The following is a 22,873-nucleotide window of genomic DNA, read 5'->3' as shown; positions in this document are numbered from 1 at the left end:
TGGGATTACAGGCATGCACCACCACGCCCAGCTAAATTTTTGTATTTTTAGTAGAGATGGGGTTTCGCCATGTTGGCCAGGCTGGTCTTGAACTCCTGTCCTCAAGTGATCCACCCACCTCGGCCTCCCAAATGCTAGGATGAGAGGCATGAGCCTGCTTTGCTTTTGAGGTCCCATCCAAAACATCTTTGCCTAGAGAATGTCATGAAGCATTTCCCTTGTGTTTTATTCTAGTAGTTTTATAGTTTTGGGTCTTACATTTAAGTCTTTAATTCATTTTGAGTTGATTTTTGCATAAGGTGAGAGATAAGGTTCTACTTTCTTCCTTCTATGTGTGAATATCCAGTTTTCCTAGCACCATTTATTGAAGAGACTGTTTTCCCCAGTGTATATTCTTGGCACCTTTGTCAAAAATCAGTTACCTGTAAATGTGGAGATCTATTTCTGAGTTCTCTATTCTGTTTCACTTGTGTGTTTTTATGCCAGTGCCATGCTGCTTTGGTTACTATAGTTTTCTAGGAGATTTTTGCATTGGGTAGAGTGATTCTTTTGGCTTTGTTCTTTTTGCCCAAGATTATTTTGGCTATTTGGAATCTTTTGTGGTTCCATATGAATTTTAGGATTTTTTTTTCTCTTTCTGTGTTGAATGTCATTGGTATTTTGATAGAGATTGCATTGAATCTTGTAGATCACTTTGGGTGGAATGGACATTGTAACAATATTCTTCCGATTTTTTATTTTTATTTTTTTTAAGAGACAAGGTCAGGGGCTGGGTGTGGTGGCTTGTGCCTGTAATCCCAGCACTTTGGGAGGCCAAGGAGGGTGGATCACGAGGTCAGTGGATCATGAGGTCAGGAGATCTAGATCATCCTGGCCAATATGGTGAAACCCTGTCTCTACTAAAAATTCAAAAATTAGCCGGGTGTGGTCCTCATGCCTATAGTCCCAGCTACTCAGGAGGCTGAGGCAGGAGAATTGCTTGAACCTGGCAGGCAGAGTTTGCATTGAGCCAAGATCGTGTCGCTGCACTGCAGCCTGGCGACAGAGCGAGACTCTGTCTCCAAAAAAAAAAAAAAAGAGACAAGGTCTTGTTTTGTCACCTCGGCTGGAGTGTAGTGACATGATCTCAAAGATCCTAGACTCAAACATTCTTCCCATCTCAGTCTACCTACTAGCTAGGATTATAGGCACTTACCCCTACACCTGGCTAATTAAAAAATTTTTTTTGCAGATGCAGTGTCTCATATGTTGCTTAGCTGCTCTCAAACTCCTGACCTGAAATGATCCTCCTGCCTTGGCCTCCTCCTAAAGTGCTGGCAGTAATAGGCATAAGCCACTGTGACTGGCTAATTTTCTTCCAATGGATATATTTCATTTTTGGTGTGTGTGTTCTTCAGTTTCTTTTGTTGGTATTTTATAGTTTCCCTTGTAGAGATCATTCACCCCTTTGGTTGAATTTATTCCTAGGTTTTTGTTTTTTTTTTAAAGCTATTGTAAATGGGATTGCCTTCTGTATTAGTCTGTTCTCATGCCAGTAATAAAGACATACCCAAGACTGGCTAATTTATAAAGGAAAGAGGTTTAATTGATTCATAGTTCCACATAGCTGGGAGGCCTCACAATCATGGCAGAAAGCAAAGGAGGAGCAAAGTCACATCTTACATGGCAGCAGGCAAAGAGAGCATGTGCAAGGGAACTCCCCTTTATAAAACCATCAGATCTTGTGAGACTTATTCACTATCATGAGAACAGCATGTGAAAAACCCACCCCATGATTCAGTTACCTCCCTCTGGGTCTCTCCCACTATACATGGGACTTATGGGAGCTATGATTCAAGATGAGATTTGGGTGGGGACACAGCCAAACCATATTTCCTCCCACACACTGTGTGCTCCGATTATATTCTCAATTTCTTTTTCCACTGGTTTGTTTTTGGCATTAGAAATGCTACTAATTTTTGTATGTTAATTTTGTATCCTGTAACTTTACTGAATTCATTTATTCTAATAGTTTTTTGGTGGAGTCTTTGGGATTTTCTATATATATGATTATGTGGTCTGCAAACAGGAACAGTTTGATTTCCTCCTTTCCTATTTGGATGCCCTTTCTTTTGCCTCATTGGTCTGGATAGGGCTTTGAATACTATGTTGTATAAAATTGGTGAAAGTGGGCATCCTTGTCTTGTTCTAGTCTTTTGAGGAAAAGCTTTTAATTTTTCCCCATTCAGTCTGATATTAGCTGTGAGTTTGTCATATATGGCCTTTATTATGTTGAAATGTGTTCCTTTTATGCCTAATTTATTGAGAGTTTTTATCATGAAGGGATGTTGAATTTTATCAAATGTCTTTTCTGTGTCTGTTGAGATGATCATATGGTTTTTGTCTTTCATTCTGTTCATGTGACGTGTCACGTGTATTGATATGCATATATTCAAGCATCCTTAACATCCCCGGGATACATCCCATGTGATCATGGTGAATCATCTTTTAGTGTGTTGTTGGATTTAGTTTGTTAGTATTTTGTTGACGATTTGTGCCTCTGTTTTCATCAGGGATATTGGCCTGTAGTTTTATTTTGTTTTATCCTGGCCTGGTTTTGGTATCAGCGTAATGCTGGACTCAGAATAAGTTTAGAAGTATTCCCCTCCTCTTTGGTTTTTTGAAATAGTTTGAAAAGAATTTATATTTTTTCTTTCAATGTTGGATAGAATTCAGCAGTGAAGCCATCAGGTCCTGGGCTTTTTCTTTGTTGGGGGAGTCTTTATCATTGCTTCCATCTTATTACTTGTTATTCTCTTCAGGTTTTCTATTTCTTCTGACTCGATCTTGGTAGGTTGTATGTATGTTTCCAGGAACTATTCCATTTCTTCAGATTTTTAAACATTTGTTCTCATATAGTTGTCAGATTAATATTGTAAAAATACAACTTTCACCATTTGCTTTTCCCCTTCGTTCACAGCAAACCGAAGAATGAAGTTAAAACTCCTATATTTGCATTTAGGATTATCTATAATCTTATTCTAAACTAGCCTTTCTTTTTTATCACCCAAGAACTTTCTCACAAGAACTTTCTACATATATCAAGTCAAGTTGTTCACTTTAGCATCTCTTACCTACTGAATGTCAGATACTATGTTTGTTTCTAGGGATAAAAAGATGAATTAAACGTTACTGTCCTCTGGAAATTTACTGCCGAGTGGAAGTAAAAAATATATGCATAAATAATTATAGGTAGAAGTTTATGAAATTGGGTGCTGGCTTAGTCTTAAGACTAGAAAGTATATTTAGAAAAGGGCTTTTTTTTTTTTTTTTTTTTTTTTTGGTAAACAAAAAGGCATAAAACCACAAGGAACCAAAAAAATGGAAGAGAAAGTGAAAACAGACTGAGAAATGTTAACAAAATTTTGGAAGCTGAAACACAGATGGTTAGGTGGTAACTGACTTAGCACTCCAGACAAGGCTGAGTGCCTGAAGGGGCAGGCCGGTTAATGCTATAAAATATACCAGATAGGCTTAGGAATTGGAGACACTAGGAACTTCACAAAGGTGGGATGCAGAAGGGGCTAAAAATGGAAAATTTAGTTGAAAGTCAACTGCACTGTGAAAAGCGGCTGCCCAGCTAAATGCAGGAAAAATAAAAAAAAGGTTGCACACTGAGCCCGGGAGCGGTGGCTCACACCTGTAATCCCAGCACTTTGGGAGGCCAAGGCAGGCGGATCATGAAGTCAAGAGATCGAGCCCATCCTGGCCAACATGGCGAAACCCTGTCTCTACTAAAGATACAAAAACTAGTTGGTCATGTTGGCGCGCACCTGTAATCCTAGCCGCTCTAGAGGCTGAGGCAGGAGAATCTCTTGAACCATGGAGGCAGAGGTTGCAATGAGCTGAGATCGTGCCACTGCACTCCAGCATGGGCAACAGAGCGAGACTCTGTCTCAAAAAAAAGAAAAAAGAAAAAGGTTGCACACTGAATGATGAGACTCCTCAAGACTTCTTGTGGAAGAAACAAATATGTAAGTGCCCAGGATTTCTTTGAACTCTTGCTTTTTTTTTTTTTTTTTTTTTTTTGAGATGGCGTTTTGCTCTTGTTGCCCAGGCTGGAGTGCAGTCGTGTGATCTCCGCTCACTGCAACCTCTGCCTCCTGGGTGCAAGCTATTCTCCTGTCTCAGCCTCCCAATTAGGTGAGATTACAGGCATGCACCACCACACCTGGCTAATTTTGTATTTTTAGTAGAGACGGGGGTTTCTCCATGTTGGTCAGGCTGGTCTCGAATTCCTGACCTCAGGTGATCTGCCCACCTTGGTCTCCCAAAGTGCTGGGATTACAGGCATCAGCGATTGCGCCTGACTGCATCTTTTTCTTCAAAAGAAATCTATGCACAATTTCTATAATATAGTAGGTTTGTTTTTATATTAAAAAAAAAGACTTTATCCAAATCTTCAAATGAAAATTAGGATCCAAGAAAAGTGTATCTTACTTGTCCTGTAGCTTAGTGCACAAAGGCCTTGGCACACTTCCAAGTACCCACAGGTACATACCTCAGAGTGGGGACCTGGCATTGGATATTATTCATAACCTGTCCTTAGCTTAGTGGATGTTTATGGCTTTTCTTCTGTTTCTTCCCACACACTATGTGCTCCGATTATATGGGTCTACCCACAGTATATCACATCCTGTGCATTTTCTATCATTTATCCATATCATTGTTCAAATTAGTATTTTTTAAAAATAGAAAATGCCTTTTATTCTCTCCTCTGTTCATCCTTCAGGACTCACTTCAAGTGCTGCTTGTGCCCAAATTCACTACCCTCCGTATCCAAGCTCTTCTACGGACTCGTTTGTATTTCTGTTTTAACACTCACTATATCATGTGATTTATTTGACACACTTTTGAGCCACCACATACAAGACCTTGTGTGAGGAGCTAGAATACAGTCTATGAAGGGTGAGAACTGAGGTTGCTCATCTTAGATGTCTGGTATCTGTGTAGATGGGCATTAAATATTCACATGCTTTTCCCTACTTCTGTTCTCTTATTTTTCTAGTTAATCTTGTACTACCTCACAATGCTCATGCAAAATCACAGATCTTATCAGGTCATAAAACCTTTCATTTTAAACTTTAAGATAGCATTGATGTTCTGCAATTATACAGGAAGTAGGAACAGGGAAAAATTGTATTAATGGCTTTTTTTTTTTTTTTTTTTTTTTTTTGAGACGGAGTCTTGCTCTGTTGCCCAGGCTGGAGTGCAATGGTGCGATCTCGGCTCACTGCAACCTCTGCCTCCCAGGTCAAGCGATTCTCTTGCCTCAGCCTCCTGAGTAGCTGGGATTACAGGTGCACACTACCACGCCTGCCTAATTTTTGTATTTTTAGTAGAGACAGGGTTTCACCATGTTGGTCAGACTGGTCTCCAACTCCTGACCTCTTGAGCCACCTGCCTCGCCCTCCCCAAGTGCTGGGATTACAGGTGTGAGCTGTAATTAAGTTCTTAGGGTTAAGCCTGTGCTAAAATCAGTTGGTTTTGTTTTGTTTTTTGTTGTTGTTGTTTTTGAGACAGAGTTTTGTTCCTCTCTCCCATGCTGGAGTGCAATGGCATGATCTCGGCTCACCGCAGCCTCTGCCTCCCAGGTTCAAGTGATTCTGTTGCCTCAGTCTGCTGAGTAGCTGGGATTACAGGTGCCCACCACTACCCCCAACTAATTTTTGTATTTTTAGTAGAGACAGAGTTTCACCATGTTGGCCAGGCTGTTCTCGAACTCCTGACCTCAGGTGATCCACCCACCTCAGCCTCCCAAAGTGCTGGGATTACAGGCATGAGCCACTGCACCTGGCCCTAAAACTAGTTTTAAGTCACAGTAACAATGCTCATTTCATTTCAGGAAGAGCTGTCCTGAAAAATCTTTGCGCAGAGTCACATCTGGTGTGCAAGAAGTCCTGGGCCAAATTAAAGTTTTAATCGGCCTGGGAATTGGCTGTTTGTTACTGCCTCATCTGTTCCTCTCTTACTTATTACTATCCTTTTTATAATTTCATGAAATATATTTTTAAATGGCTTTGGTGGGAACATTAATCAGAAACATAAAGTAACCTTTAGAAGGTTAATGCAAACACTATATATATGAGAGAAATGCCTATTTTCGACTTGTGCTCCCCTAAAAAAGAAGTTATTCATCTTATGGTTTCTTAGGTGTTTGACCTAAGAAACCAACCTGTTAGTCTTCTTTTTATCTTACTTGCAGACAAAAATTATTCCTAAATTAGTGTACTCTTTGACACGTAAAGGTACTCGCAATCTGATGGCAGTATGAAAAGTTTAATGATGTAGTTATATTGCAGAGGGCCTTCTGTTGTCTAGAGGTTTGTAAATGAGAATTTGTATTGTAAGCAGCTTTTTGTGTTTGTTTTTTTATTTATGAGATGGAGTCTCACTCTGTTGCCCAGGCTGGAGTACAGTGGTGTAATCTTGGCTTACTGTAGCCTACACCTCCTGGGTTCAAGCGATTTTCCCACCTCAGCCTCCCAAGTAGCTGAGATTACAAGCATTCACCACCACCCCCGGCTAATTTTTGTATTTTTAGTAGAGACAGGGTTTCACCATGTTGGCCAGGCTGGTCTTGAACTCCTGACCTCAAGTGATCCACCTGCCTCAGCCTCCCAAAGTGTTGGGATTACACCACACCCAGCTTGTTTTTTTATTTATAAAAACAATGCATTATATAAAAATCAGAAAATACTAAAATAGTAAAACTATTTTATATTCCTTTTATATTCTTTTTCACGCACATATATTCCGCTATGTATTACAGAAATATAACATTTACTGGTATATTTTAAAAATAGTTATGCTGTACATACAGTACCAATAACTTTTAATCAGTCGAGATTTTGAGTGTTTTATATGTGCTGAACATGGTCTTAAGCACCGTAGGGTATTGAGAAAACTTAAAATCCCTATCCTCAAGATATTTACACTCTAGCTGGATAAGAAGGCAAACGTGTAAGAAGAGATGCGAAGTTCAGTGCAGTGGCTGAACTACATGATATGTACTAAGCACTCAGGAGGAATTAAAGTTAAGGCTTCCAAGGATTAGTGAGGATGGGGAGGTGAGAGGAGCTGAGTATCCAGCATATATTACAGGTTCACTAAGTGAATGTTGTTGCTCTGGCCCTCATCATCATTCCAAGTTCTTAGTCTAAACGTCTGGGAATATTGATTACATTTGTAGAAATAGGAAAGTTTAAAGGAAAAACCGTTATTGCAGGAAGAACTTTGAGATGTGTAAGTGTTGTCTAGCTGAAGATCTGTTTCCTGTAAATAGTTAAAGATATAAGTCTATTGTTCTGGTAAACAGTCAAAACAGCTTGGAGAATCATCTCCTTACAAGCAGTAGATGAATTCTCCAAAAGTAGGTTTGGGCAATAATTGGTTTTATTCACACTGTCCTTTATGCCATCCAAAGTTGACACGAAATACCATGACAAAATATATAGAATTCTGTTTGCCAGTTAGTTAGAAGAATGAAGGTTTGTGTTTATTGTGCCAAGAGCTAAAATCTCTTTGAAATTCTGGCATTTCTTCTTGAATTGCCTTGTGGCTTAATAGTTGGGAAATATTAATATGCATGTGTGTGTGTGTGTGTGTGTGTGTGTAAGAGAGATTTGTTTTCTCTTTTAGGAAAATTCTCAGGTATAGCTTAAATTTCTAAATTTTCAAGCTGTTCTAGCCTTGCTAGATCTCATTATCTCTGTAGCTTTTTGCTTATAAATCAAGTTTCATTTATGTGAACAGCATTGGGAATATAACCTTTCTCATGACCCTGTAAGCTAATATTTTGCTTTGCTTTTCCCAGAATAAATGTCACTAAAACATATACATTCTGCTTTCCTCTTAGGTAAAAATCTCTACACCAATGAATATGTAGCAATCAAACTGGTGAGTAGAATCTGTTTGTGGTAATTAATGTTTTGGTGCTCCCATTGCTTATATCTTTTTATAGGAAATAGTTTTAAGCATTCATTCGCAAAACTGCTAATGGTTTGGGGTTTTTTTTGTATATGATCCCACATTTTTCTTCAATTATAATGTTAATAGTGATGAATCACTGTATACTGTATAACACTATATAGTTAAATGATACTAACTTTAGTGTTAGCAATGATGACTCAAAAATTAGTTGATTAAAAAAAGCTGGAAGAACTAGTAATTCTGTGAACTTAATCTTTCACAGAAGTATCTTAAAAAGATAAAATCATTCAAAAATTTTACTGTTTTTTTCTCTAACTTAACTGATTTATTTTTTGTACTTAGAAGAAAATCATAACTGATCATCTAATCATGGCCTTAAAAATCTGTCAAGCATGGAAAACATACCATATGGTCATATTAGAAGCAAAGAAGTCAATTGGTATATTAGTACTAACCTTGTGAATAACTAAACTAGTCATAGAAAATTATATCCTATTAAAAAAAGTAATAATTTTATTATTTTTGAGGACTAATAATTTTAAAAGACAGAATTCTTTATCTTATATTTAAGGTTGATAACAAAACCATTTTTTCATGTGAAATGTTTCATATGACTAGTTTCACTGAAACTCTGTGTTTGTCCTCATAGTAAGTGTCCCAGGATTTACAGGTAGCTTTGTTTTATTAGTTGGAAGCCAGAGGAGTTAATGGTTGAAGGAAATTGAAGGAAATCTATGCTATTCTTTTCTTTTCTTTTTCTTTTTTTTTTTTTTTTTTTTTTGGAGACAGGGTCTCACAGTGTTGCCCAGGCTGGAGTGCAGTGATGTGGTCTTGGCTCACTGCAACCTCCGCCTCCTGGGCTCAAGCAATCTTCCCACTTCAGTCTGCCTCCTAAGTAGCTGGGACTACAGACTACATGCCACCACACCTGGCTAATTTTGTATTTTTTGTAGAGATGGGATTTCATCATGTTGCCCAGCTCGGCCTCCCAAAGTGCTGGGATTACAGGCGTGAGCCACCACGCCTGGCATTGTTATTTTCTAATGAATTGCACTTACCACATCCACACTTGTTCTGTGATTGGTTGTTCTTCTCATCCAGCTTGCTTGTGGAGGAGTTAGGGTTGTCTTGTGAGGAACTGACAGTTACCAGATTTGTTTCCCTACAAAGGGGTGGGCGGACAGGGAGCAGGGCTTAGAGCAGCAGGTACCTTCTAGGAAACCAAGTATTTTTGTATTTTGACTTGGAACTCTTGTTGGATAGATGGGAGCAGGAAGAGAGGTAATACATGTAACAATGCAGGTCAAATATCCTCTTAGATTGAATATTAGAGGATTAACCGAACAGACACAGTGGCTCATGCCTGTAATCCAAGCACTTTAGGAAGCCAAGGCAGGCAGATCGCTTGAGCCCAGAAGTTCAAGACCAGCCTGGGCAACAAGGCAAAACCCTGTCTCTACAAAAAATACAAAAAATTAGTCAGGTATGCTGGCACACACCTATAGTCCCCACTACTTTGGAGGCTGATGTGGAAGAAGTCACCTGAGCCCAGGAAGTCGAGACTGCAGTGAGCTGAGATTGCTTGCACCTCTGCACTCAGCCTGGGTGACAGAGTGATACCCTGTCTCAAAAAAATAATATTAACCATATTTTTTAATTTATAGGAATTTGGTTATTCTTAAAAGTGTTCTCTAGTACACCTGCTTTTTTTACTTTTTCTGTTTTATTATTCTGATAAGTTGGAATAATCTTTGATTATTTGGGACTTCTAAGAGAACAAAGTAAAACACTTTAAAAATTTGCTACATTACTACATATTTGTTAGGCTTTCTGTTAGGGACAGTTCTTTCATCTTGATTTCTTCTGCCAGGTTATACCAATCAACCTGTATAGATAAGCTTACATAACATATTGTTGACATGATTGATCGTTACATTTCATTTCCTTTTTAAAAACTTTTATTCTGCTTTGTATGGCCACTATTTAAAGCTAAAAATGGAACTCTTACAATCTAGTATGGTGTGACTCAGTACCGCATTTCTCTTTCAAATAAGTCTCAAAGCCATTTTAGAGGATAACAATTTTGTCTACAGGCTTTCATTCTTGCTTTTGGGCTTCTGTTCTCCAAAGGAAGATATGAAGGCAGTAATTGAGCTCTTTGGATTGTAATGGTCAATTTGCCTTAAGCACTACACTCCTATAAGGTAGCTGTCTGCTGTTTGTTTAGGATTTTAGGCAGGCATATATTTTCCAGAATATGGTAAATATTCTGGCAAATGCACAGCCCTCTATGGAAATGTAATCAGCATCTGGCACAGAAATGCAAGGAAGCTCTGCTGCTGCTGTTTCTGTTGTACTTTGTTTGGATCTTCATTGTGGACTCTTTTTTCTTAGATTTCTTAGATTTCTAAAAACCTTTAAAAAATCGTACACAAAGTAAACAAAATAGTGCAATGAGCCCCTCCTTTATCCATCACCCACATTTCTAGGGTTCTTTTTAACAGAGGTTTTCTAACAGTTGGGTTTAAAAAAAAATCTCCTGTGCTGCTAATATGGCTGCCTTCTGTAGTCTGTAGACTGAGTTTTGCAATGCCTTCTACTTATAGTGCTTCCAGAAAAGCACCTTGAAGCCCAGTTGGCTGAGCAGGCTATGGCCATGTGCTAAGGAGTTGGCTGAAGTGTGTAATTCTCTCAGTCTTCATAATAAGACCCTCATGTCTGAATATATGTGATGTGTATGCCTTTCAACCCTTGAACTAGTTTTGCATTTTTAATTTACTAGCTTGGCTACCCAACGTCAGATTGAATATTTTCTATTATGCTTTCCAGCATGAAGATTGAGAGTATAATATTTGAGGAAGGATGTGTGGTTTTTAAAATTCATTGCCTCTGTGGTTTGTCAGAATCCAAAAGCGATTTCTCTGGAAAGAATAGTCCCTTTTCTAGTGTTTTGATCAACTTCTAGTTCCATGTTGATTTGTCATCACTGTTTCTGTTTGGTTCCTTGTGAATTCTTAGTTATTTTGCTAATGGAAAAATTCTATACCTGGCTGCTTTGATAGTGATTCAGTGGAATATCTGCAACCAAATGGAGACACAAGAGTGATATGATACCTCTCTATCTGAAGAGATAAATAAGAAAGGGACTCTACAGTATAATTAGTCTTATGTACTTTTCTTTTTACTGAAAGTCTTGAGACACTTGAAGTCCAACTCTAATGATTGCTGATTTTATACTCAAACAAGGATATGAGTTCTTTCTTCATAGCGCTTCCTACAGATACAAACATTCCAGTCTGGCCTGAATTGATTTAGAGAAAATCTTCCTAGAAGCAGAGGGATAGACTAGACAACTTCGGAGAAACTTCTGAATTCTTTGATTAATGGATTCTATATCTTAAGAAAAATGCAGAAAACTTCAAGTGGATTCAGGAAAGAGCCTTCAAAGATGATCAAAGAATTAAAAACTAGGACCAATGAGGAAAGGTGAAAGGAATTTGAAATTACTTTGCCTAAGAAAAGAAAGTCTAGGAAAGCCTGAGAAAAGAAAGTTTTGTTATTTGAAGAGAGCTACTTAATAGTATTTGTGGTTATTGAGGAGCTTTTTTATTTTTTTGCTGAGGACTTAAGAAAAATAGGCTTAAGTTTCAGTAGTGAGATTTGAGTATAATATAAAAGTGTTCCAAACCATGAAACTTGTTCAACATCAGCATGAATTGTCGAGGGAAGTTATGGAATCTCCTTCCTTGGAGTCTATCTTAAACATAAGACAAATAGGCTGGGTGCGGTGGCTCATGCCTGTAATCTCAGGACTTTGGGAGGCCGAGGTGGGTGGATTACGAGGTCAGGAGTTTGCGACCAGCCTGGCCAATATGGTAAAACCTCGTCTCTACTAAAAATACAAAAATTAGCCGAGTGTGGTGGTGTGCATCTGTAGTCCCAGCTACTTGGGAGGCTGAGGCAGAAGAATTGCTTGAACCCGGGAGATGGAGGTTGCAGTGAGCTGAGATTGTGCCATTGCACTCCAGCCTGGGTGACAGAGTAAGATTCCATCTCAAAAGAAAAAAGAAAAAAAGGACAAATAACTACTCATTGGGGGAAAGGACAGTCTTTTCAACAAATGATGCCAGAAAAACTGGATACCCACATAACAGTGAAGTTGGATTCTTACTTTACATTGTATTCAACAATTAATTCAGAGTGGATCAAAGACCTAAATGTAAGATTGAAACTATAATATTTTACTAGAATACACATGGGAAAAGCTTCATGACATTGGATTTGGCAGTGATTTCTTGGATATGACACCAAAATCACAGACAACAAAAGAAAAAAACTAGCTAAGTTGGACTTCAGCAAAATTTAAAACTTTTGCACACTGTCAACAGAATTCTAAAAAGGGCAACCCATGGAAAGGAATAGGAGAAAATAATATTATCTAATAAGAGATGATATCCAGAATTTACCATTATAACAATTTTTTAAAGTTCAGTGGCATTGGCCAGGTGCAGTGGCTCACACCTGTAATCCCAGCACTTTGGGAGGCCAAAGCAGGTGGATCACCTGAGGTCAGGGGTTTGATACCAGCCTGACCAACATGCAGAAACCCCATCTCTACTAAAAATACAAAAATTAGCCAGGTGTGGTGGTGCATACCTGTAATCCCAGCTACTTGGGAGGCTGAGGCAGGAAAATCGCTGAACCCAGGAGGTGGAGGTCGTGGTGAGCCAATATCGTGCCATTGCACTCCAGCCTGGGCAACAAGAGTGAAACTCCGTCTCAAAAAAAAAAAAAAAAAAAAAAGTTCAATGGCATTAAGTACATTTACATTGGTGTACAACCATCACCACCATCCATCTCCAGAACTTTTTCATCTTCCCTAACTGAAATTTTGTATCTGTTAAACACTAACTCCTCATTCTCCCCTCCCACCAACCCCTTGGCAACCACCATTCTGTCTGTCTCTATGAATTTGACTACACTAGATACTTAATTTTTTTTATTGTTTGTTTTTTTGGAGACGGAGTCTTGCTCTGTCGCCCAGGCTGGAGTGCAGTGGTGCGATCTAGGCTTGCTGCAGTATCCACCTGCCGGGTTCAAGCAATTCTCCTGCCTCAGCCTCCTGAGTAGCTGGGACTACAGGCGCACGCTGACACTCCTGGCTCATTTTTTGTATTTTAGTAGAGACGGGGTTTCACCGTGTTGCCCAGGCTGGTCTCGAACTCCTGAGCTCAGGCAATCCACCCGCCTCAGCCTCCCAAAGTGCTAGGATTACAGGCGTGAGCCACCGCGCCTGGCTACTAGGTACTTAATATTAAGTAGACTCATTCAATATTTGTCCGTTGTAACTGGCTTATTTCACTGAGCATAATGTCCTCAAGGTTTGCCCGTGTTGTAGCATGTGTCAGAATTTCCTTTTTAAGGTTGAATAATACTTCACCCTATGTATATACCCAATTTTGTTTATCCATTCATCCAATTATGCACACTTACGTCGCTTCCACCTTTTAGTTATTGTGCATAATAATGCTATAAACATGGATGTACAAATAAATCTGAGTTCCTGCTTTCACTTCTTTGGAGCATCTATCCAGAAATAGAATTGTAAATCATAATGATTCTGTGTTTAATTTTTTGAAAAATTGCCATGCCATTTTCCAGAGCGGTCGCACCATTTTGCATTCCCATCAGCAGTGCACAAGGGTTCCAGTTTCTCCACATCCTCATCAACACTTGTTATTTTTCTGTTTTTGATAATAGCCATCCTAATGGGTGTGCAGATGTTGAGCTTTATTTTATTTATTGATTGATTGAGACAAGGTCTGACTCTGTCGCCCAGGCTGGAGTACAGTGGCACAATCACAGCTCCCTGCAGTCTTGATCTCTGGGACTCAAGCAATCCTCCCACCTCATCCTCCTGAGTAGCTGGGACTACAGGAGCGTGCCTCCCTGCCAGGCTAATTTTTTAATTTTTGGTAGAGACAAGGTCTCCCTATGTTGCCCAGGCTGGTCTCGAACTCCTGGGCTCAAACAGTTCTGCCGTCTCAGCCTCCCAAAGTGCTGGGATTACAGGCATGAGCCACCATGCCCATCCTATTTTATTTATTTATTTGTAAAGATGAGGTTTTGCTGTGTTGCCCAGGCTGGTCTTAAACTCCTGGTCTCCAGTGATCCTCCTGCCTCAGCCTCTGAAAGTGCTGGGTTGGCAGACATGAGCCACCATGTCAGCTACTGTTGAGGTTTTAAAGAGAGATTATAATGTGTTTAGGGTAATGTTTGGTTTTCTTGTTAGCCAGTTGCCCAGTACACTGTCAGTTTAGAATAATCAGCCAGCCAGTTGCTCAATTGGTATAGAGCAAAGTATGGTTGTTTGGCTGCTTTATCTCTGAGGTTTTTAGAAAACTCCATTTTTGGAAACTTGAACACCACATTGATGGAAGTTACATATTTTAATTGCATTTACAATATTTAATTCTCAATAGTTTAAAAAGAAATATACATAAGGATGATCCTAAAAGCATTGTTCATAATATTGGAAAATGAAAACAGTTCACGTGTCCAAAAATTATGGGGAGGGTGTGTATACATACATACATAAACACATATCCACATACAGGGCAATACTCAAACCATTAAAAATAATATAAGCCAGGTGCAGTGGCTTATGCCTATAATCCCACAGCACTTTGGGTGGCTGAAGTGGGAGTGAGCCCAGGAATTTGGGACCAGCCTAGGCAGCATAGTAAGATCCTATCTCTACAAAAAATTAAAAATTAGCTGTGAGTGGTGGCACACACTTGTGGTCCCAGCCACTCGGAAGGCTAAGATAGGAGGATGACTTGAGCCTGGGAGGTTTCGACTGCAGTGTGCAAGACCCTGTCTTAAAAAAAAAAAAGAAATTATACACGTTTATTTACCGCCATGGGAATATGTTATTACATTGTTGAATTCAATAGCACATTAATGAACAGCAAATATATTATAATCTCATTTATATAAAATTAAGTTCATTAGTCTATATTATATATATTAATACATACATAGATAAATAAATACTTTGAAAGACATTCACTAAAATGTTAATAGTGCCTCTCTTTAAAGTGACAGGATCACAGATGATTTTTACTTTCTTCCTAATTTTTGTATATTTGAATTTTCTTCTGAGCATGCCTTATTTTTCTAAAAATAATAAAACCATGAACCACCCAAAATTCTGAACAAAACAAGCAGGAAATACATTCTGGTATTTTTTTATTTAAAGGTTTGGCATCAAGTTTCCTGGCAGAATACATTCCAGGAGAATATTTCATTGCAAGAAAGATATCCTTGAATGATAGCTCATGCAAAGTCTATTTTTATTTAACTATCCATGGAAGGACTTGTATGTAATTCACCTTCATCTTCTCTTAGCTATACTGTCCAAGACCAATTGTGGTTAGAAGAGGCTCTTATATATGGATATTATCTCTAAAACATTGGGTGATCTTAGCCCTCGTTTACTCCAAAAATTTAAGAATGGAAAAATCCCATTTGTTTAAATCTGATCACAGTTTTTCTTTTTGGATTTCAGGAACCAATAAAATCACGTGCTCCACAGCTTCATTTAGAGTACAGATTTTATAAACAGCTTGGCAGTGCAGGTAAGTCAAGTCTTTTCTCTCCACTTACTTAGTATGTATCTTAGCTGGAAGCCCTAAAATATACAAATTTTTTTGTCTGGTTTACCCTTTTTACCAAACCATCTATCTCCCCTGCTTGCCGGATAGGTAAATAAACATAGTCAACCACAAAGCTACTTGCGCTCTGGTTCCTGGAGTTGAGTTGACAGGGGAACTGTGTTGCTATGACTATGCCCACAGAACAACCTGCAGATGCCTTCCACTTGTCAAATACTCATAGTGTGAAGGATTTGCTTTTCAGCAGTTCATTCTCTTTTCTTTACTTATACCAAAAGAAAGGAGGAAATGTTGGTAATTTGCAAAATATACTTTACCACACTGAGATGGTTTATCTGTTTTGAAGACATACTAAAATATACATTCTGAAATACTACAGCACCGTCATTTTATCCATTGTCCTCATTAATTTGCAAGAGCTATCCATATGATTGTAATAACCTATGACCTTCGGCAATTTTTAAAAATTAAGTTAATCACTTTAAAAAATGTTTGTTTTTACCTAAAAGCTCTAATTTCTCAAATATCTTACTGGCTTCCAGAAAAATGTTTTGCTAATGTTTACCTGTAGGGACAAGTCTCTCAGAAGATGAAATCTTTCAGAGCTATTTTCACTATTTGACATTAGTAGAATTTCCTCTGCTTTATGCCCCCTTCACTGTGACAGGTTTTATGTGAATGACTAAAGCTCGGTTTCTATTTTTTTTTTTTCTTTCTTTCTTTCTTGTTTTGGAGACAGGGTCTCACTCCCATCACCCAGACTGGAGTGCAGTGGCACGATCACGGCTCACTGCAGCCTGGACCTTCTAGGCTCAAGCAGTTCTCCTGCCTCAGCCTCCTGAGTAGCTGGTACTGTAGGCATGCACCACCACACCAGGCTAATTTTCTGTATTTTTAGTAGAGATGGGGTTTTGCCATGTTGCCCAGGCTGGTCTTGAACTCCTGGGCTCGAGTGATCCTCCTGCCTTCAGCCTCCCAAAATGCTGGGATTACAGGCATGAGCCATCATACTGTTGGTTTCTATTTCAAGTAACCCTATGAAGGTACTACTGAAGGAATTTGAGTTCTGCATCCTAAAATATTTAGAATTATATGAGTCATTGTGTGTTATTCAAGTTTTATTATACCCTGACTATAGCAATAATCAGCTATAGTCATAACCCAGGGAGCCCACAATGGACTTGTCTTTCATTGAACTTAATATGAATTCTTGCTCACAGTAGCCTCTCAGTATATATTTGTTAATTGATTGGAGTGTTTTTGGCATAAGATATAAGACTGGCAACTGAGTTCACAGGGTGTATACATAACTTGAGGCTTATCTTCCCAGATGCCCCAGGACTACATTTTAATTGTTGTTCCTCTTACATTCCTGGTTTTATAATGTTGTTAAGTTATTCTAGGTTTCATAAGTTTTAGGGAAAAGACTGTCACAGCCCATTTATGATAAGCATGTTTGTATATGTCTCATAAATCTAAGGGTCAGGTAAAAACATGCTTAATCCAGTCCAGCTTAGAAGTTTAAGTGGGGAAGTGGACAGGCCAGTTTTCAGGATTTCCTCTGTAAGCCCTTTCAAATAGATCCACCAAATCAGACCAATCTTCCCTTTTCAATATAGAGCCAAAAAAAATCTAATGTATTTGTTAGGTAGGAATAACATCTGTGCTGCTGGGTTGGTACTCTTCCCAAATACAGAAAATTGCAAGCTCTTGAAGTTTCAGCATTCTCTGTGCACTGAAAACGAGGAGTAAACAGGGAGGGCATTAGAGGAAAGGTGACTATACAAATTGCTTTTCACTTAAGCAGCAAGGAAAAACTGGAATCTCTGAGACTGGTACATCCATCATTGTCATGAGTGGGAATAGGAGGGCTCTGTTGTACTGGTTAGGCCAACTGTTGACTCATAGTCAGGTAGGCTGGCCATCGTTGGTCTGTCTCCCAGTACCTTTTCTAACAAACATGTAAAGGTCACAAAGCCTTCTAGGTCTTATATGCAGTTCAGTGGTGACTACTGGCCTCTTTTCTGCTTCTTGAGATCACCCACTACTTCTAAAATAGCTGCAGTGGGCATCATCTTAATACCCTTGCCTGCAACTAACAAGGTAGCTGCAGACTTTTCCAAGTTAGGAAGTGCTTTAGTTTTCTGTTTCAAATCCCCTTGCTACCCCTACCCGCTAGTGTAAGAATTGCTTTTAGGATTTTCTTATAGTCATCTAAATCGGCTTGACTACTTAGTTCTAATCATAGAGTTCACCACTCTTCAGGCTAATTTAACGTGGGAAAGTCCAGTGTATTTGAAGTTCTTCATATTAGGCCCAAGTTTGCCACTTATTTATATATTTATTATTTTTAAAATTTAGATGGAGTCTTGCTATGTCACCAGGCTGGAGTGCAGTGGCACTATCTCGGCTCACTGCAACTTCCGCTTCCCGGGTTCACGCCATTCTCCTCCTCAGCCTCCCGAGTAGCTGGGACTACAGGCGCCCGCCACCATGCCCAGCTAGTTTTTTTTTGTAATTTTAGTAGAGACGGGGTTTCACCATGTTAGCCAGGATGGTCTCAATCTCCTGACCTCGCGATCCGCCTGCCTCGGCCTCCCAAAGTGCTGGGATTACAGGCGTGAGCCACCACGCCTGGCCAATTTTTTGTTTTGTTTTTAGTAGAGACGGGGTTTCACCATGTTGGCCAGGATGGTCTTGAGCTCCTGACCTCGTGATCTGCCCGCCTCGCCCTCTCTGAGTGCTGGGATTACAGACGTGAGCCGCCGTGCCTGGCCATATTTTTTATTTTATTTTTTCCAGAGTCCAGATGAGGAAGAACATTGGGATATTTTTAAAATCCTGATTATATTATCCTATTGATGATTAGGCATTGACTATTTTTTTATTGTAATTGCATATTGGTCCCACTCTCCCCACTCCCTGCCATAAGATTATAAGCTCCTTGAAAACAAGCCTTGTGTCTTCTTTACCCTTGTATCTCAAGCGTATCTTAAGGCCTGGTGTGATGTCATTCTGTCACATAGCAGTCAGTAAGTAGTTCAGTGGCAGAAAGAAGTTAGAAAGATTTAATAAGCTTGCCTTTTTAGATTTTTACCAGTGTTATTAATAAAAATATTCCTTGTGAGGGTTAAAAAAAGGAAATTTATTTTGAAAGAAGATCAATTGACAAGAAAATAGACAAGATTTCACCATGTGTCCTTGTAAATGTGAGCATGAACACCAGAGCTTGTTTTTAACTTAGAGGCACAGCATTCCTCCCCCTATTTTTTCAGAGTAAGTTCTCAGCTGCAAGTATGACTCATTGGTAGTTAATATTTGAGCAGCCAGTGCACATATGCCACTCTTTTCATTACCAAGGTGATGTTGCAGCATTGTAAATAAACAACCTTTTGTGCCAAAGCCACACAAAGACCACAGTAACATAATTAGTGTTTTTACTCACTAGTGTTTTGTCTGTCATTGTTCATTACTGTCCAGTGAATTATAAAATATTTGGATTTCCTGACAACGAATACTTAAACAAAAAGCCCATTGTGACTTAGGTTTGTTCAGTGAATTAATCATTGCTTATAAAATAAATGTATGAAATTATTTGGGAAAAATGATTGATTATGAATTTAAAGAATACCTATTGCTGTGATATCCAGAGCTTGAGACATTAAATTCCTAAAATAGGAACTTTTTGTTGTCCTGGGACTATGACCATTTTCTTCAGTACCCAACTCTTAATCATTACCTTGGCCTTTTGGACCCCAGTTTCACATTGATGACCTGATCTAGAAATTCATACCAATTCTCTAATTATGTAGAGATAGAACAAAAATGACAGCACTGGGTAATTGTGAATGTGGTTCTGGTTGGAGGTCTTCCACATTGTCTCTGCTTTTCCTTGTGTGATCTCTAACTCTTTCTCTTCCATTCCACTTTGTTTTCTACTGAGTGGTCACACTTTTCAAGCTTTGTTTCTTGATTACAGTTTTACCACCAAGATTTTCAAGACTTAATGCTTAAGAATTGATATCTCCAAGATAATCAGGGAAGAAAGTAAAGGGGACCATGAGAACCTTGAAACTGAGAATAAGCATTTTATTTTCCTGTTAGCTATCATTTTTTCATTTCTTATAGAAACCAAATTGTAAAATCTTATAACTATTTTTCTTATTTTCTTCAATCATCAATGTTATGTTAATTGTATTATGGTCACCATAGGCAAGTTTTAATTTCTTTTCTTTTTATGGGAATGATTTTAGGTTTCAGTATTTCCTTAGGGTCTTTTACTTAGGAAGATACATACATTATCAATTTAAAAATTTTCCAATCCATAAATCTTTTTTCCAGCATAGCTCTCAGTTTTGCTTGTATTCTAGCACACAGGAACAAGATTTGGTGGATGAGAGGTTTGGGGCAGAGATATGAAAGAGTCTGTGGCCGAAACAGATCCGTATTAGGAAGAGTGACAGTATGAGAATGACTCCATAGCTGACCACATGACAACAGCGTGGTATATGTTCGTTAATTGACTAGAAGATGAATAAGCCAGAACCAAGCATGCAGCTGAAGTGGGAGGAAAAAGGGAGGGAGGGGATGAGTCAGCAAGGACCAGAGCAAATGAAAGAGGATTGAGGGTTTAGAGGGTAGGTAAACGGCAGGATAATAGGATTCTTTGCAGTAAGTGACAGGAAAATGGAGGTCTCTGACATAACCTGAAATTTCTAAGTCTAGGCTGTCATATCCTGGCTTCCCAGCAGCTATTGTAATCTAGTGACTCTTCTGATTTGGCTCTCTTATAAAGGAGAAGCTAATCCTCAAATTAAAAAATGACAAGATTCCTCCCCCCCCTCCCCTTTTTTTTTTAAAGAGACGGACTCTTGCTCTGATTCTGAGGCTAGAGTGTAGTGGTGCAATCGTAGCTCGCTGCAGCCTCAAATTCTTTGGCTCTAGTGATCCTCCCGCCTCAGCCTCCCAAGTAGCTGGGACTACAGGTGCAATGCACCATAGCTGGCTAATATTTTTAGTTTTTTGTAGGGACGGAGTCTCACTATGTTGACCAGGCTGGTCTTGAACTCTTGGCCCCAGGTGATCCTCTCACCTTGGCTGCCCAAAGTGCTGGGATCACAGGCATGAACCACTGTGTCCAGCCTTAACAAGAACCCAATTGAAACTTCACAAATGCAGTAGTCAAAACAAAATCTCATTGGGCAGAGAAAGCCAGTTAACTTGTTAAATACCTAGTAGGCGGTTCATTTTTAAAATTGATACATAATATACCTATTTATGGGATATATGTGATATTTTGATACATGCATATCTATGTGTAATTATCAAGTCAGGGTGGTTAAGCTACTCATTACCTCAAACATTTACCATTTCTTTGTGTTGGGAACATTTCAAATCTACTCTTCTGGCTATTTTGAAATATACAATAAATTATTGTTAACTATAGTCACTCTGCTGTGCTATCAACACTAGAATTTATTGCTTCTAACTGTATGTTTGTACCCATTAACCAAGCTCTCTTCATCCTCCCCACACCCAACCATTCCCAGCCTCTGGTAACCATCATTCTATATGAGATCAACTTTTTAAGTTTTCACATGAGCGAGAACATGTGATATTTGTCTTTCCCTGCCTACCTTATTTCAGTTATTATAAAGGCCTCCAGTTCCATCTGTGTTGCTGCAAATGACAGAATTTCATTCTTTTTTTGTGTGTGTGTCTTTTCTTTTTTTCCTTTTTGTGGAGAACCGGGGTCTCGCTATACTGCCCAGTCAGGTCTCAAACTCCTGGGCTCAAACTATCCTCCCACCTCGCCTCTCTGAGAGCTGGGATTACAGGTGTGAATTTCATTCTTTTTTATGGGTGAATAGTATTTCCTTGTGTGTATATGTACCACATTTTTTTTATCCTTTATCTGTTAATGGACACTTAGGTTAATTGCATATCTTTGCTATTATGAATAGAGCTGTAATAAACATGGACGTACACACGTTTTTGATAAACTGATTTTGATAATGGCTGTGAAGATCATTTGCCTATTTTTAAATCAGATTCTTATTTTTACTATTTTTTGCTATTGAGTTGTTTGAATTGCATATATATCCTGGCTATTAATTAATCCCTTATTAGATACATGGTTTGCATATATTATATTTTCTCTTATTCTACTGGTTGTCTCTTCACTCAGTTGTTTCCTTTGCTGTGCAGGAGCTTCTTAGCTTGATGAAATTCCATTTGTTTATTTTTGCTTCTGTTGCCTGTGTTTTTGAGGTCTTACCTGAAAGATTTTGCCCAGACCAATGTCATGAAGCATTTCCCCAATGTTTTATTCTAGTAGTTTCATAGTTTCAGGTCTTACATCTAAGTCTTTAATCCATTTTGATTTGATTTTTTTTTTGTATAGTTAGAGATAGGGGTCTAGTTTCATTTTTCTAAACAGACCATCCTTTCCCTACTGAATGTTCTTGGCACCTTTGTTGAAAATTAGCTGGTTCCAAATATGTGGGTTTATTTCTGGGTTCTCTCCTCTCTTCCCTTGGTCTCTTTGTCCGTTTATGCCAGTAACATGCTGTTTGGTTACTGTAGCTTTGTAGTATATTTTGACATCAGGTGGTGCGTGATTAGTGGGTGATGCCTCCAGCTGTGTTCTTTTTTTTCCCCGCCTTGATACAGGGTCTTACTCTGTTACCCAGGCTGTAGTGCAGTGGTGTGATCACGGCTCACTACAGCCTCAGCCTCCCTCACCACGCCCTGCTAATTTTTTGTAGAGGCAGGGTTTTGCCATGTTACACAGGCAGGCATCAAACTCCTGGACTCCAGTGATCCACCTGCCTCAGCCTCCCAAAGTGCTGGGATTACAGGTGTGAGCCATTATGCCTGGCCTTGCTTTGTTCTTTTTGCTCAGGATTGCTTTGGCTATTCAGAGTCTTCTGTGATTTCATAAGAATTTTAGGATTGTTTTTTCTATTTCTGTGAAGAATATCTTTGGTATTTTGATATGGATTGTGTTGAAGCTATAGATTGCTTTTGGTATTATTAATATTTTTACAATATTCTTCCAATCTATGAACAAGGGATGTCTCCCCCCGGCCCACACTCTTTTTTTTTTTTTTTTTTTAATTTTTCAGTTTCCTTCACCAGTGTTTTACAGTTTCCCTTGTAGAGCTCTTTCATATCCTTGGTTGAATTTATTCCTAGGTATTTTTTTTTGTAGCTATTGTAAATGG

General features: G+C 38.8%; 1 protein-coding gene across 35 annotated transcripts in view; it reads left to right on the top strand.

Annotated features, from left to right (window-relative positions):
- CSNK1G1 (casein kinase 1 gamma 1) overlaps positions 1-22,873 on the top strand; it is a 207,738-nt gene that overhangs the window by 104,921 nt on the left and 79,944 nt on the right. For all 35 annotated transcript variants that reach the window (XM_055098296.2, XM_055098291.2, XM_055098307.2 and 32 more), the window contains 2 exons: positions 7,898-7,938; positions 15,542-15,611. In XM_055098296.2, coding sequence (XP_054954271.1) covers positions 7,898-7,938; positions 15,542-15,611 — 111 coding nt within the window. The remainder of the gene's footprint in view (positions 1-7,897; positions 7,939-15,541; positions 15,612-22,873) is intronic.

This window comes from Pan paniscus, chromosome 16 (assembly GCF_029289425.2).
Source record: "Pan paniscus chromosome 16, NHGRI_mPanPan1-v2.0_pri, whole genome shotgun sequence".
Lineage (NCBI taxonomy): Eukaryota > Metazoa > Chordata > Mammalia > Primates > Hominidae > Pan > Pan paniscus.
Note: the sequence above shows the minus strand (reverse complement) of the source record. Positions and strands in the feature narration are given on the sequence as shown.